Source organism: Cololabis saira, chromosome 16, assembly GCF_033807715.1.
Source record: "Cololabis saira isolate AMF1-May2022 chromosome 16, fColSai1.1, whole genome shotgun sequence".
Taxonomy (NCBI): domain Eukaryota; kingdom Metazoa; phylum Chordata; class Actinopteri; order Beloniformes; family Belonidae; genus Cololabis; species Cololabis saira.
The window spans coordinates 25,052,427-25,066,384 of record NC_084602.1 but is presented as its reverse complement, the minus strand read 5'-3'; the positions used below and the strand labels follow the sequence as shown (position 1 = coordinate 25,066,384).

General features: G+C 41.9%; 2 protein-coding genes across 3 annotated transcripts in view; both read left to right on the top strand.

The window, feature by feature from the left end:
- The first annotated feature begins 258 nt into the window (after positions 1-258).
- Positions 259-3,572, top strand: gpx2 (glutathione peroxidase 2). Its single transcript, XM_061744169.1, has 2 exons — positions 259-528; positions 2,855-3,572. Exons 1-2 carry the CDS (start codon positions 307-309, stop codon positions 3,206-3,208), a joined length of 576 nt encoding a protein of 191 aa, XP_061600153.1. The 5' UTR covers positions 259-306; the 3' UTR covers positions 3,209-3,572.
- Positions 3,573-6,612: 3,040 nt separating this feature from the next.
- The window catches only part of LOC133461866 (signal-induced proliferation-associated 1-like protein 1), a 61,000-nt gene continuing 53,654 nt past the window's right edge, over positions 6,613-13,958 (top strand). Inside the window, exon 1 of one of the 2 annotated variants that reach the window (XM_061742823.1) lies at positions 6,613-6,874. The gene's annotated coding sequence lies outside the window, so the exon portion shown is untranslated. Of the gene's footprint in view, positions 6,875-11,652; positions 11,745-13,958 lie in introns of those variants that run through there. The other variant, XM_061742826.1, reaches the window with a different exon arrangement.

Here is a 13,958-nt window from a genome sequence, read left to right as displayed (position 1 = left end):
TAACTAACTAATTTTAGCCTCATATTTAAGTCTGTTCATGTTGAATGTAGCATATTCATTATAAAAGAGTTCCAGTTTTCCGAACATGTCACCAGCTTCTCTTAAAACAATGCTGAGTCATGAAGTGTGCTTGAAACTTCTGGAGAGTGTAGTGTGTCAGGTGGGGATCGGTTTCCTGCAGAGCTATCCGACACCCGTGAAAGGAAACTTTTCTGCTCTGAGCGAGTCGGGTGGCCGAGCGGTTGGATACAGGAGCGCGTGGAGGTCCTGTCTGCCTTTAGTGAGTGTGGCAGCGCAGCAGCAGAGATGACCTTCATCGCCAAGACCTTCTACGACCTGAGGGCCACCACGCTGGAGGGAGACCCGCTGGACTTCAACGTGTTCAGGGGCCGGGTGGTCCTCATAGAGAATGTGGCCTCGCTCTGAGGCACCACCACCCGGGACTTCAGTGAGCTCAACCAGCTGCAGAGCAAGTACCCCCATCGGCTGGTGGTCCTGGGTTTCCCCTGCAACCAGTTTGGATACCAGGTGAGTCAATACCAGGACGTCTGATGTTGATACTGCCATTCAGTGATGTTTAATTTTTCATGTCAAAACTGAAGCGAGCTCCCGTTACACGATCGAATCGGACAGGAAATTGGGAAGTAGAACCCAGTGAAGACACACTTCACAACAGAAAACCAACATTTCCTTAACTGTGAATGCATCGCAGTAAATGCACCAAAACTGCAAAGTGTGTAAAACAGTATCTGGTGCTTTGTCTTTATGACTTAGATCTGAACTAGGTATCTGACACTGCTGATATTTGCTTGTCATTGATATCAAACAAGAAAAGGACCTGGTGCAACATTCGGGTAGATTTGTGGGTGCTACCATTCCCGTGAGCTCAGTAGGCACTAGGAATGGGCGATATTTTACCGTTCACGATAAACCGTCAAAAAAATTCCCCACGGTAAGAATTTATCATCTTGCGGTAAAAACGATAAGAAGGAAGGAAGGAAGGAAGGAAGGAAGGAAGGAAGGAAGGAAGGAAGGAAGGAAGGAAGGAAGGAAGGAAGGAAGGAAGGAAGGAAGGAAGGAAGGAAGGAAGGAAGGAAGGAAGGAAGGAAGGAAGGAAGGAAGGAAGGAAGGAAGGAAGGAAGGAAGGAAGGAAGGAAGGAAGGAAGGAAGGAAGGAAGGAAGGAAGGAAGGAAGGAAGGAAGGAAGGAAGGAAGGAAGGAAGGAAGGAAGGAAGGAAGGAAGGAAGGAAGGAAGGAAGGAAGGAAGGAAGGAAGGAAGGAAGGAAGGAAGGAAGGAAGGAAGGAAGGAAGGAAGGAAGGAAGGAAGGAAGGAAGGAAGGAAGGAAGGAAGGAAGGAAGGAAGGAAGGAAGGAAGGAAGGAAGGAAGGAAGGAAGGAAGGAAGGAAGGAAGGAAGGAAGGAAGGAAGGAAGGAAGGAAGGAAGGAAGGAAGGAAGGAAGGAAGGAAGGAAGGAAGGAAGGAAGGAAGGAAGGAAGGAAGGAAGGAAGGAAGGAAGGAAGGAAGGAAGGAAGGAAGGAAGGAAGGAAGGAAGGAAGGAAGGAAGGAAGGAAGGAAGGAAGGAAGGAAGGAAGGCCTGAGAGCTTGAGTCATTACAGTTTTGCAGTACAGGTGTACTAATTTCATTGTTTTTTATTAATTAAATTTAATTGGTGTAGTATTTAGTATTCTTTTAGAGCAGTGTTTTGGGGGCTCCAAAGACTGAATGTGGTGATAGATTTAGTTAAAAAGATGGAGTTGAATTGGTATATTTTTTATCGTCATTTTTTCGTTATCGGGATAAATGCCAGAAATTATTGTGATACATTTTTTAGTCCATACCGCCCATCCCTAGTAGGCACCTCCGAGTCATCCATGCATTTACTATACTGGCTTATTAAGGTTTGCAGGGGGGCTGAAGCCTGTCACCGCTGTCATCAGGCAGGAGGCCGGAGACACCCTGGACAGCTTGAAGGGGGTCGCAAGACTAACGTGCATGTTTTTGGCTTGTGTTCCTGGACAAAACCAGGTATGGGGAGATCATGGAAACTGCACACAGAAGGGCCTCAGCTGGGATTTAAAGTGGGAACATTCCTGCTTGGAGGCTGCAGTCTTAACCACCACACCATAGGTCACCATTAGGCCCGTCAGGAATCCTCACAATCCATAATGAAATCCAGTATTATGCATACCCAGGGGCTTAGGACTACTTACCTGCAGTAGACAGCGGTCACAGTGTCCTGAGTGTGGAGGATCAGGGAGGAGCTAACAGCTACTCAGATCCACGATTGTATAGGAGGGAATTTTTCATCATCCAAAAGAACTCAAACCTTAAAAATGTCACTGCGGATCGCGGAAAGGTTGTTTTTACATATGTCACTTTTCCTTCTGACAGTTAAACGGGCTGCCTCTGCATAACACTGTCCTTTTTTATGGACCATAAAGCAACATGATTGTTTTGCAGAAGAGAAAATGTAAAGTGTTAATATATCTAATATAGCATATAACAATTCATGTGTTTATTGTTGTTTTAGGGGCCGATAATTCACTTCTCCATGACTGAATCTGAATTAGCCATTAGCCCAGCGTCCAGAATTCCTCTCTGTATGTCCAAATTTAGATTGATGTGGCTGCTAGTTTACGTAGCTCGTCTTAAGAGAAATAAACTTCACTCTTAAATAATTATTAGTGGATGTAAGGTACATTTAAAGCAGAGAGCCTTGGATTTAGTTGGAGAGATATGCACACATACTGCTTCCTGTATCAGCTAATCATTCAAAGTTAGTCAGAAAATGTCAGTACTGTAGCAAAATTCCATATTTCAAAACACTAAATGCCATTTTCCCTTGCATTTTGCAGGAGAACTGCAGCAACGGCGAGATCCTGAACTCACTGCAGCATGTACGTCCAGGCGGCGGCTTCAAGCCCAACTTCACCATCTTTGAGAAGTGCGACGTCAACGGAGCCAACACGCATCCCGTCTTTGCCTATCTGAAGGACAAACTCCCCTACCCCAACGACGACCCCAGCTCCCTCGTGCAGGATCCCAGATTTCTAGTGTGGAGTCCCGTCAGCCGGACGGACGTCTCCTGGAACTTTGAAAAGTTCCTCATTGGTCCGGAGGGAGAGCCCTTCAAAAGATACAGCAAGAAGTTCCCCACCATAGACGTCGAGCCCGACATTCAGAGATTATTAAGATTAACCAAGGCTTAAGAATAGCTCTCGCCTCGTAATGGCTTCATATCCATAACTGTCAGAGTTGACACGCTTTCCTCCACACTTTTAAGCCTTAATAAATGAGGGTGATATTCTGAAAAGCTGAGGGAATATCATCTGAGGCCTGTAAGTGCTTAAAAGTAGTGGACGAGTAAATACTTGGTATTCCTGCAACTATATGCAAAGAAGAGTGATCAAGGATTTTATAAAATATGATCAGTAAGGATCTGCTGTTTTTCTTGTCCTATGTTAGTGTTGCCAGCAGATGGTGCTACTCATTTAATCTTGCAGACATTGCTTGAGTCATGAATTTATGAGGTAACATTCAAAACGTTCAGGCAAATGCTTTGAAATAAAATTATGCAAAACAAATGTGTCTCTCACTGAAGTGCTTTCTTAATTTGACTGTATATATAATAAGCTACAATGAAGATGCACTTAAACCAGCAAACGCTATGCAGTGACTTGAAATCCAGCAGGAAGAACGTGCACGTCATGCAGTTTTTCCCTGTAATCTGAGGTGTTCTGATATTTGAAAGTAAATTATATATTTGCTGACACCACGAGTCTAATCAGGAATGCATTTCTGCCACATAGTGCCACCTGCAGACGCATCCCGACACTCGTACTTCATAAAGCATCATCCTCACTCTTACAGTGTGTTAAAGGATGTCATCCAGCTCTAGTTTTCTTGTACAGAGGGCTTTTTTTTCCAGGGTCTGCGGATTACGATTTGATTTTCTGCAGATCAGCTCACACCCACATCCACTCATATCAGAGATAAAGGCAACACAGGTCTGACAGTGTCCTAATATCTTTACTTTGGGCAGACTCGAACTGGAAGCCCTTCACAGCTTGTATTTCTGTTTGCAATGGCTCGTGCAGGTTTTAGTGTGACTAGCTGTCAATATAAATCAGCATTTGATTTATTTTTGTTGTCATATTGCATCATGTTTTGGATTCATGTTTTTTTCAAATGCCCTGTCTTCTCTTTGCTTGAATATAAGGAATATTACCTTTAAGGAAGCGTTTCTGCACCCTACCCACTGTTCTCCTCCACACAGATTGCAGGAAAAGAAAAAAAATCACCAAAGATAGTTTATTATTGAGATGATCTACTCCTTTCAACGTGTGCAGCATACTGTTAAAAGGCTTGGAAAATGTAAAGACCTTATCTATCCTGTCCACATAATCAGGTACATTTCTGATTCATGGCTGCCAAATTATGATTTTATATCTGGAGAGTTACTCTAATTTGTGTGCATTTTAGGTATAGGAAATTTAGTGAATTAGCAAAGTTGAAACAGACCCAAACGCCTAAAGAGTCAATGGACTTTAGACCATACAACAAGTATCACAGTGACAGAAAACAACTCAAACATAAAGTCGAATTATACTTTACATGAAAAGATGTAGATGGACTAAAATGATATTAAAAACACTAAAAAGATAATCAATAAATCCTTAATGAGGTGTAAAGTGAGTACATGTAAACAAAAAAACAATATCATTCTAATGACCAATGAACAATTTGAGACAAAGATGCAACATAAAATAGATAGGCCTATACACATGCTACAAAGGATTACACAATGAGCAAAATGAACATGAACACAAAGAAGCCAAAACAAATAAACTAAAATAAAGACATGTATAAACATGTTAACACAACTGTGACGATATGTAAAATGACCATAAAGCAAATGCCGTGGTTGTCTGTCTGTAGGCCTATATGTGGCCCTGCGATGGACTGGTGACCTGTCCAGGGTGAACCCCTGCATCTCGCCTGTAATTAGCTGGGAGAGGCTCCGGCAAACCCCCGTGACCTTGCGAAGGTTAAAGCGGGTATAGAAAATGGATGGATGGTCGCATGCAGCCATGACGCAAAGGGCTGGAACAAACAGGCCCAGGAAGCTGACTGGAACATGCCCACGTTATGTCATTTGCGGCAGAATATCCCATTTCAGATGCAATTTTGGTGGTGAAATCAGAATAGACTGCTTTTGTTTAGTCTTTCTAGCAGCATTATTATTGATGAGGCACCCAAGCCGACTTTATAAACTAAAGCCTTCCTTTAGTTTATAAATAGGCCTACGGGAAGATTCCGTTTTTCAAGGGACGGTTGGCAACCCTACTCAGGACCCCCTGTCCTGCATGTTTTAGATGTTTCCCTGCTTCATTGTACCAAGATTAAAAGGACTGTGTCATTTACAGACTCAGGTGTGATGATGCAAGGCACCATCTAAAACATGCAGGACAGGGGGTCCTGAGGACCAGGGTTGAAGACCCCTGCTTTAAAGTAAGCAATGGGAAGTTTGTTGCTATGAATGAATTAATGCATACTTTATTACAGACTCAAAAGGTTCCATATAATACATAAAAATACATAAAAATTACAGGTCACACATTAAAATACATGCAAAGATTTGTTCCAATGTTTCCATAGTCCAGATGTGTACCCTGTATCACTCCGTTTGATGTTAGTGAGTGCAGTTATTAAACAATTTTCTGACTCATGGAGTTGACACATAAATTTAAACAAAAAATTCCTCAGCAGAGCATGGAAGATGGGGACATAAAAATTAACAAATAAAGTGCTTGCACTTGTCCATCTTGGAACGATCCTTGGAGGATCCTGAACGCATCATTATATGCTACCTGCAACTTCTTTAGCTTGGCGGTGGTTTAATTACACCAAAGGTGAGCTGTGTAAAGAGGCGTACAATAGACTATGAATAGATTTACTTTAACATCAGCTGTGCACATATGGAATCTACGGGCAAGCATATTGGTCTGAGCATATTACAGCACGTACAGGACTGTCTCAGAAAATTTGAATATTGTGATTTTCTGTAATGCAATTACAAAAACTAAAATGTCATACATTCTGGATTCATTACAAATCAACTGAAATATTGCAAGCCTTTTATTATTATATTATTATTATTATTTTAAAATTGCTGATCATGGCTTACAGTTTAAGAAAACTAAAATATCCTATCTAAAAAAATTCGAATATTCTGGGAATCTTAATCTTAAACTGTAAGCCATGATCAGCAATATTAAAATAATAAAAGGCAATATTTCAGTTGATTTGTAATGAATCCAGAATGTATGACATTTTTGTTTTTGTAATTGCATTACAGAAAATAAAGAACTTTATCACAATATTCAAATTTTCTGAGACAGTCCTGTATGTGAATGGCTTTGTCTACATGGCGTTTGTTTAAATATTTTATTTCAAACCCGTGTTTTCATCGCAGAGTGACTGCTCTTCGCTTTTCCTTCTTCTCCGTCTGCCCCGCTACAGGTGAGCCCTGTTGCTATGGTAACGTTTGCTTCCCCTCCCGCCGTGTGTTCTCGCGAGACTCCGGGGGCAGCGAGGCAGGCAGCGAGAGGAGGCTGCGTGAATGATCTCATCCCTCCAGCAGCTGCATGCCGCAGCGACGCGAAGACCCAACTTTCTATCAAACTTCCAAGTTGCCTTTCGGAGGAAGACACGGGGCACATTTTCGCTCCGAGCCGGAACCCACACGCCTCAGGCGACGGCAGCGGAGGAAAAAGAGGTTTGCCCACTGGCTGGACGGCGTCTCGGAATAATAACAGCAGCCTGCTGCGAGGTGAAACAAAAGGGGGTTGCGTGACATCCAAAAAGGAGAAAAGGTGAGTGGACGCGGTTCTGGCCACACCAACATCTGTCTGTCGCACATCTGCATGCTGTGTGTAGTCGGTGCGCATTCAGTACCGGCGTGAGTGGGGTTTTTATTTAAACTAATGGTAGTAAACGAAAAAAATGAGATTCTTCCATCAGTCTATCCGCCTGTCAATGTACGCAAATATGTCGTATATGTCAAGGACACTGCCCACATTACTTTTCATTCACAGGTGGCAAATTATACGTTACAGCATTAAAAAAAAAAAAAAAAAAAGGACGTATGTATTTATTGTAATTTCCCCCCATCCGTGTTGTTGGCTGGTGTAAGTGATTCCTGAACACATCTGTCTGAGCGTCCAGGTCATGATCATGACCATCATGTGACGCGTTTTGACAAAAGAATGGTCATAAAAATTCCCTAAGCCCGGATCCCTGCCAGAGAAAAACCCCACTGACTGTTCAACAAGATGGCATTTTGGTCAGAAAACCAGTTTGACGACAACATTGTACACTACAGGTGACAACCTGAGGGGATGGGGAATGTGTTGTGGTAACACATGTTGTGGGGATGTGTCGGTTGCAGCAAGCAGATCATGTCTTTTAGAGCTAGACCTTTAAAGGAGCCATATCATTTGTTATCAATATTTTTATTCTATTTATTTTTTCCTCCAAAGTTGACTCAGTTTCCTAGTCTGTGGTAGGGATGGGCGGTATGGACTAAAAAATGTATCACAATAATTTCTGGCATTTATCCGATAATGATAAAAATGACGATTTAAAAAAAATACCAATTCAACTTCACCTTTTTAACTATAAATCTGTCACCACATTCAGTTTTGGAGCCCCCAAATCACTGCTCTAAAAGATACTAAATGCCACTAAACGTCTTTCTTTCTTTCTTTCTTTCTTTCTTTCTTTCTTTCTTTCTTTCTTTCTTTCTTTCAGGCTCATTTCTTTCTTTCTTTCTTTCTTTCTTTCTTTCTTTTAGGCTCCTTCCTTCCTTCCTTCCTTCTTTCACGTACATTGCCCGTCGATTTAACGCAGAACCATAAATCAGCTTCACACAAAAACGTCATCAACGGGAATTTATCTTTTTTACCGCGAGATGACAAATTCTTACCGTGAACGGTAAAATATCGCCCATTCCTAGTCTGTGGCATGTTTTGTTGAAAATATCTGAAATACAGGATATGAGATCCCCTTTTAGCCATGTCTTTACAGCTCGGTTTATGGGAGCTGGTTTGGGAGGCGGAGTCAAACACATCTCAGCCCCGCCCCTCTCTTTTGGGGACGGGTTATTTTCAAATCGGTGTTCCCACTGTTCTGCCAATCCTTGCTCCCTGCCGAGAAATGCTACTTTGTGGTTCTGCGCATGCGCACAGTCGATTTTCAAAGTTTGCATCATTTCTTGCACAATGTAAAATGGATAATATGGGATGTTGAGTATTTGATCCTTCAAAATACACTACCCATGACACTACATTACACTTTGTGAACATTATACGATAAAGAGGAAAAAATATTCATTCAGTCATTTGCCTTTATTTAACCAGGCAGGTCATTAAGAACAACATTTACAATAACGGCCTGGCAAGCGACAAGAACCATTTGGGGGAAAAGGAAGTGGGCTAGGGAGTAAAACATAGTAAAATTGTAGCTCTACAAAGGTGGAAAACCATTAGGTAGCATTTTTTGGCAAAGCAGCAGAAATTGGCAGAACGCCACTTATATTCACCCGCTTCAGAAGTACAGAAAATACAGCAAGATGTGAAACAGGGTGGTGGTAAAGATGGAGAAGCTGGATAATAGTGGTCTAATGTAGGTGTGTGATGTCACAGCACTGCTCAAATCTGAACAGCTTCCTGAATTACAGCATTACTTTTCAAACTTTGCTGGCCCTAAACCAGGTGATGGGGTTGTGTAGGGCTGGGGATTCCGATTCTTAAGATTCAGAATCGATTATCACGATCCGATTCGATTCGATCCGATATTGATTTGGGTTACTGTTAATAAAACAGTTTTTTCAGCTGTTGCATGAATTATATGACTGTAGTTATGCAAAATATTACTACTAGTATTATATTGAGAATAAACAGCAAGTATTGGCAGCTAATGATGCTGTAAGGACCAATCAGCTCCCAGAATGCTGATAGAACTGCTTTCAGAAACATCGTGTGGGTCAGAATTATCTAACAGATCCAGGGAGGAAACAGGACGAAAGAAATCGCTTTTATTTTTTCCCCATTGATGAGAATTTGGTTTTTAACATTTATGCAAATGTAACCCCAAGACAGTATATAAAGCAAAGAAATATAGACAATTTATGCAATTATAACTGAAAACTTTAATGTTTTCATACCTTTAAACATATTTAAAGGCAAAAACATGGCACCAGTTATTCTCGTGTCCAACAAAATATTCCTTTTTTGGGCATAAACAAAAAAGTACCAAAAGTTGTAATGTAATGATGAAAAAAAAAAAAATGTTTTTTTTTTTTTTTTTATGAATTAATATGAGAATCGATTTAAAATCGGAGAATCGATTTTTTCAACACAGGCCTAGGGTTGTGTAACCTCAGAATATAGGACTTAGTATTGACGTGAGGCACCCAAAGAATGGTCTCAAACAAACACATGTGTTTTGTAATGATATGTCCCCTTCAAACTTTAATTTCCAGAGGAATCTTATTGTGAAAACACCAGCTGTAAGACGTTATGTGGGAAGAAGAGAAAAATGCATCTGCATTGTTACAGTAGCAGTGTCTAACTTGGCATTTAGTGAAAAAAGGAAGCCTTGGAGTTTAGCTTTTGGCCAGGATCAAGGATTTTTTGCATTCTTGATGGGCTTAGTTGACCTGCCGTGGAGGGGATGGTTGATCACACACCTCTGTCTCTCTAATACCACAGTGGACATCCTGACTCTCTGATGGGATTTCTTATAGGGGGATACATCCAAAACAAGTGGGGCAACTTTAATACATGGCAACAAAAAAAAGAAAAAAATAATACTCTGTATGGATTTAAAAAGGCTCATTTGAGTACAACAGATTTATTTTAGTAACAGCAGACTGAAAAAAATTGCTGTAACTCTGTCAGAACTGATCTAACAGCCAACTTTGCTGCTCGACACGGGAGAGAATAGCACTTCCCATGTGTGCCATCTACATAAATAGTTCTTGTTAGGTTTTATTAGTGAAGGATGGTGTTTCTATTTTCACTTTTTGCATCATTTCTCACACAGACACAACACAACAATTGTTATTGTGCCTTGTTGTAGTAGCGCCTGTGTAGTGTGCCCACATATTCACAGAAGGATGCTTCCTGTTGCTAAGTTGAGCTTATGTTTTCTTTGTCTCCTGTGCACTGGCTCGGAGGGAATAGCTTGAGCAAAGATAAAAGGAGAGCAACAAGAGGAGCTTTGTGCTGCTTTATAATTTGCCACTCTGGAATGTGTGGGCTGCAGCTGCTTAAATTAACTGTTTGCATTTTATAATGAATAATTAGATCATTTCATGTACTAAATCTGACATAAAAATGTATCACCTTTATTGATTTAGGCCTTTTAAAATGTAGGTTTTGACCCTGCTGTTTTTATTTTATTTTTCAGAAGTTTTTTTATACTTTTTCCAAATGGGCAGCAGGCTCTATGACTGGCCCTTGTGAAGCTCATGCTCCCATCCACCTATCTATGAATCACAGCATCAAACCCACCTCCATCCTGTCGTGACAGCTCCAAAACTTTGGAACAACCTGCCTCAGCAAATAAAACAGGCCTCCTCTCTGTCTGTTTTTAAATCTCTTCTTAAAACCCACCTTTTCTCCTTGGCTTTTAAAACTTAGCAAGAAAGTTGAGTTTATTTTATCCTTTTATTATTATTGTATTCTTTTATCTTCTATTTTATTCTTTTTACTCACTTAACTTATCATGATTGTTTTATTTATGTGCCCTGTGCTTTATGGTGTGTTGTCTTCCATTTGCCTGTCCAGCACTTTGGACCATGTTGGTGTTTTTAAAGTGCTTTATAAATAAAGTTGACTTGACTTGACTTGACGTGATTGGTTCGGTATGTTCCGTACCGGTGTCTGTAAATTGGAGGAAGAGAGTAAGAATTTATGAAAAGCTAATGATCATGACGAGCTAGGCTAGTTTTAGTCACACTTCCAGTATAGTCAAGCTTCAAGTATTCCCGAGTTTTGACACAAACTAAAGTAATGCTGGAAATTTTTTGAAAAAAAAAAGGGGAAGCTCTGTCAGCTCCATCTGACTGATATTAGTCAGATTACAGTCAGATGACTGGATGATAATGTGGCCTGTGGTGGTTTTTTCAGCGTGAGCACCTCTTTCCCAGGGACCCGGGATGGGCCGATGGATGAGTTTGACTGTAATGAGGTGTGACTGTGGATCTGTGTTTCCTGCTTACTAAACTGTTTGAATGCTTTGTGTTTCCCTGGATCGGATCTGGTCAAATATGCGCTGGCTGATTGGGGAAAGCAGAGGGCTCTGAGGCTACAATGGTGATGATGTAATCCTTTTTTTCAGCGCTATGTCACAGGGTATATGCGTGCAGACAAAGGAAATTCCCGTACTAGTCACCCCACCTGCCACAATGTTTGGGGGAAATTTGACCTTGCAGAACTGCAGAGGAACTGGAACCCTGTAATTATCTGTGCGGGAGCTCAATGGCTGTGAGGTCTGAGGGGAGATACAGGTGCAGAGAGCTGCTATTGGCTGTCCCTGACGTAAGGCTGGGTCTCTGTTTAGTAGTCTGTTACTTAGATGTCCATGAACTAAAGTAACCTCCGATGTGGCTGTTTTTTGTCATCCTGTTTCCATCTTCCAAGCTTAAACCAAAAGCCACAGTCAGGCAGAGAACAGACGGTGAGTAATTCCCCTTCTCTGCTCCCGTCAGACTTCACACCGGCTGAAAATAGTACGACCTGGGACAGAGATTGGAAAACACAGATTGAAAAAGTAATTAAGAATGATTGCAGATAAACCACTCTGAAATATTTCAAAGAAGGGGTAAAAAAAAAAAAAAAAAGTGTTTCATTATGAAATCTGGGATTGGGAAGATGATGATGTGTGGCTGCAGGCTATCTCTGCTGCCACACACTGATGACGTGCTCGGCATTGTCTGGACATGTCTGCCGGTTGCTACTCTCGTCTCGTCTCCCCTTTTTTGGCTCGCAAACTTTCTCTGGAAGGGATTACAGAGCGCCGCTCAGAGAAGAATCAAAACATCAGGCAGAGTTGCAGGCCTGGGACTCATGCAGAGCCCATGTGGGCAGCTTTGGAAAATAACTCTATACTCTCTCTCACACACACACACACACACACACACACACACACACACACACACACACACACACACACACACACACACACACACACACACACACACACACACACACACACAAAACAAACTCATAGATTTAGCTGCTGTCCCCTCTTGTGAGCAGAAATCTGAGAAGCAGGCAGGAATGTGCGAGGGCTTGGTTGTGGCTGATTTCGACGTGGTTCTCAACGCGTAGACAGGTCTGTTCAGCCAGTCCTCATTCCTGTCCTCATCTGCAACTGTTTTCATTTACTTTCTGGAGGAGCAGATTTTACAATGTGATGTGTTAACAACACCATCTAATCAGATAACCGCTTCAAGTTGTCTAGAACGTGGGAGCTGTTGCTCGCTTTCTTCCCCTGAAACTAGAATAATCCCCTTTCAGCCTGCTCCAGGATTCCACATCCTTTGCTCTGGAAAAAAAGGGGGAATCCATTTCCAGCCTGTGAGTTCCTGCTTTGCTCTCTGTGAAGCTCAAAGGGAAGAATAAGGCCACTGTGAAGGATCAGTTCCCTCTTGCAAGATTCAAATGGCTTTTTAAACAAACACAAGTTTCAGGTGGACTGATTGAACCACTCACTTTTGGTTCGGTATTATTATCAAAGAACCGGCCGTGTATTTATGTTAAAGTAACGAGTGTATGTATAGACTGTGGAACAGAACCCAGTCTGAAATGTTAGTTCATGCTCTTTTTCTGTGTTGATCCAGGTGCAAAGGGCAGATAGAGTTGGATCATAACAAACATGGCTTCTATCCCAGCCTTTCCTCTCTCGCTGCCTGCTTCCTGTGTATTTCATTGATGTATTCTTGGATACACGGCGCAGCTTTGCAGCACAACAAGCCCAGCTGAAACCGAAAGCTTGCTTGGAAATACGAAGTTGCACAATAGTTTTAGAAGGTGAATGATTTGCGTCATGCAAACCCTTTCTTTAAGCCGCACAGAACCAGCTGGTGCCGCTGGGAGGAGGTGAGCTGGTGGCGTTGCCATGCTCCTGTTTACATTGTACTTGCACTTGACTTGAATGCTGATTAGGAGAGAGTCACCGGTGGCCAAACAGAAAGTCTGCACTTGCACACATTTGCAGCTCGCCTTGCTGGATGTTCAACCTTTTGCCTCATTGTCAACAGACCTAGGAAGTCAGAATCAGGTGTTGAAATGGACAAGAGTAACGAGAGGAAGTGTCTCAGATCCCTCTTTTGTTTCCTGTGACTCCACTTGTTCTGTGTTACATTAGTTTGGCATTGTTAAAGCAATCTAGAAACAAAATAATGGAGGACATTAAATCTGCTGCTTTAAGTGAAATAAGTGCATGGTAGCGACTCAGGAGCACGCAGACCTGCCTGGAGTGCAGCAGCAGCATGCTGTGCAGGTTTACAGGCGGTGATTTAGCTGGGCGCCGCAGTTATGCAACACTCGCTGATTTATTGCAGCTCAAACTCCTCTGTATGAATTGATTAATTCAACAGCTCGACTGTTTATAATTGGACAGCAAGTACGCTCAGTAATGTACGGGACACGTGCCAAAATCAATAACTGGAAATGGTTTATGTGTGCATCTTTGCCATGTCGTTGGATTTTGCACCATCATCAACATTTCCAAGCTGGATAATGGTGTCATTCGAACTTTCTCTCACATAGTGAAAGGGTTTCCTAATTCCTTGGTTTGGAAATCATCGAACCCCCTCAGGTTTTTCCAACATATGATGTTCCCCTCTCCCAGGTGCTAGCCTGTTAAAGTGCTGACCTGGCTCTCCTC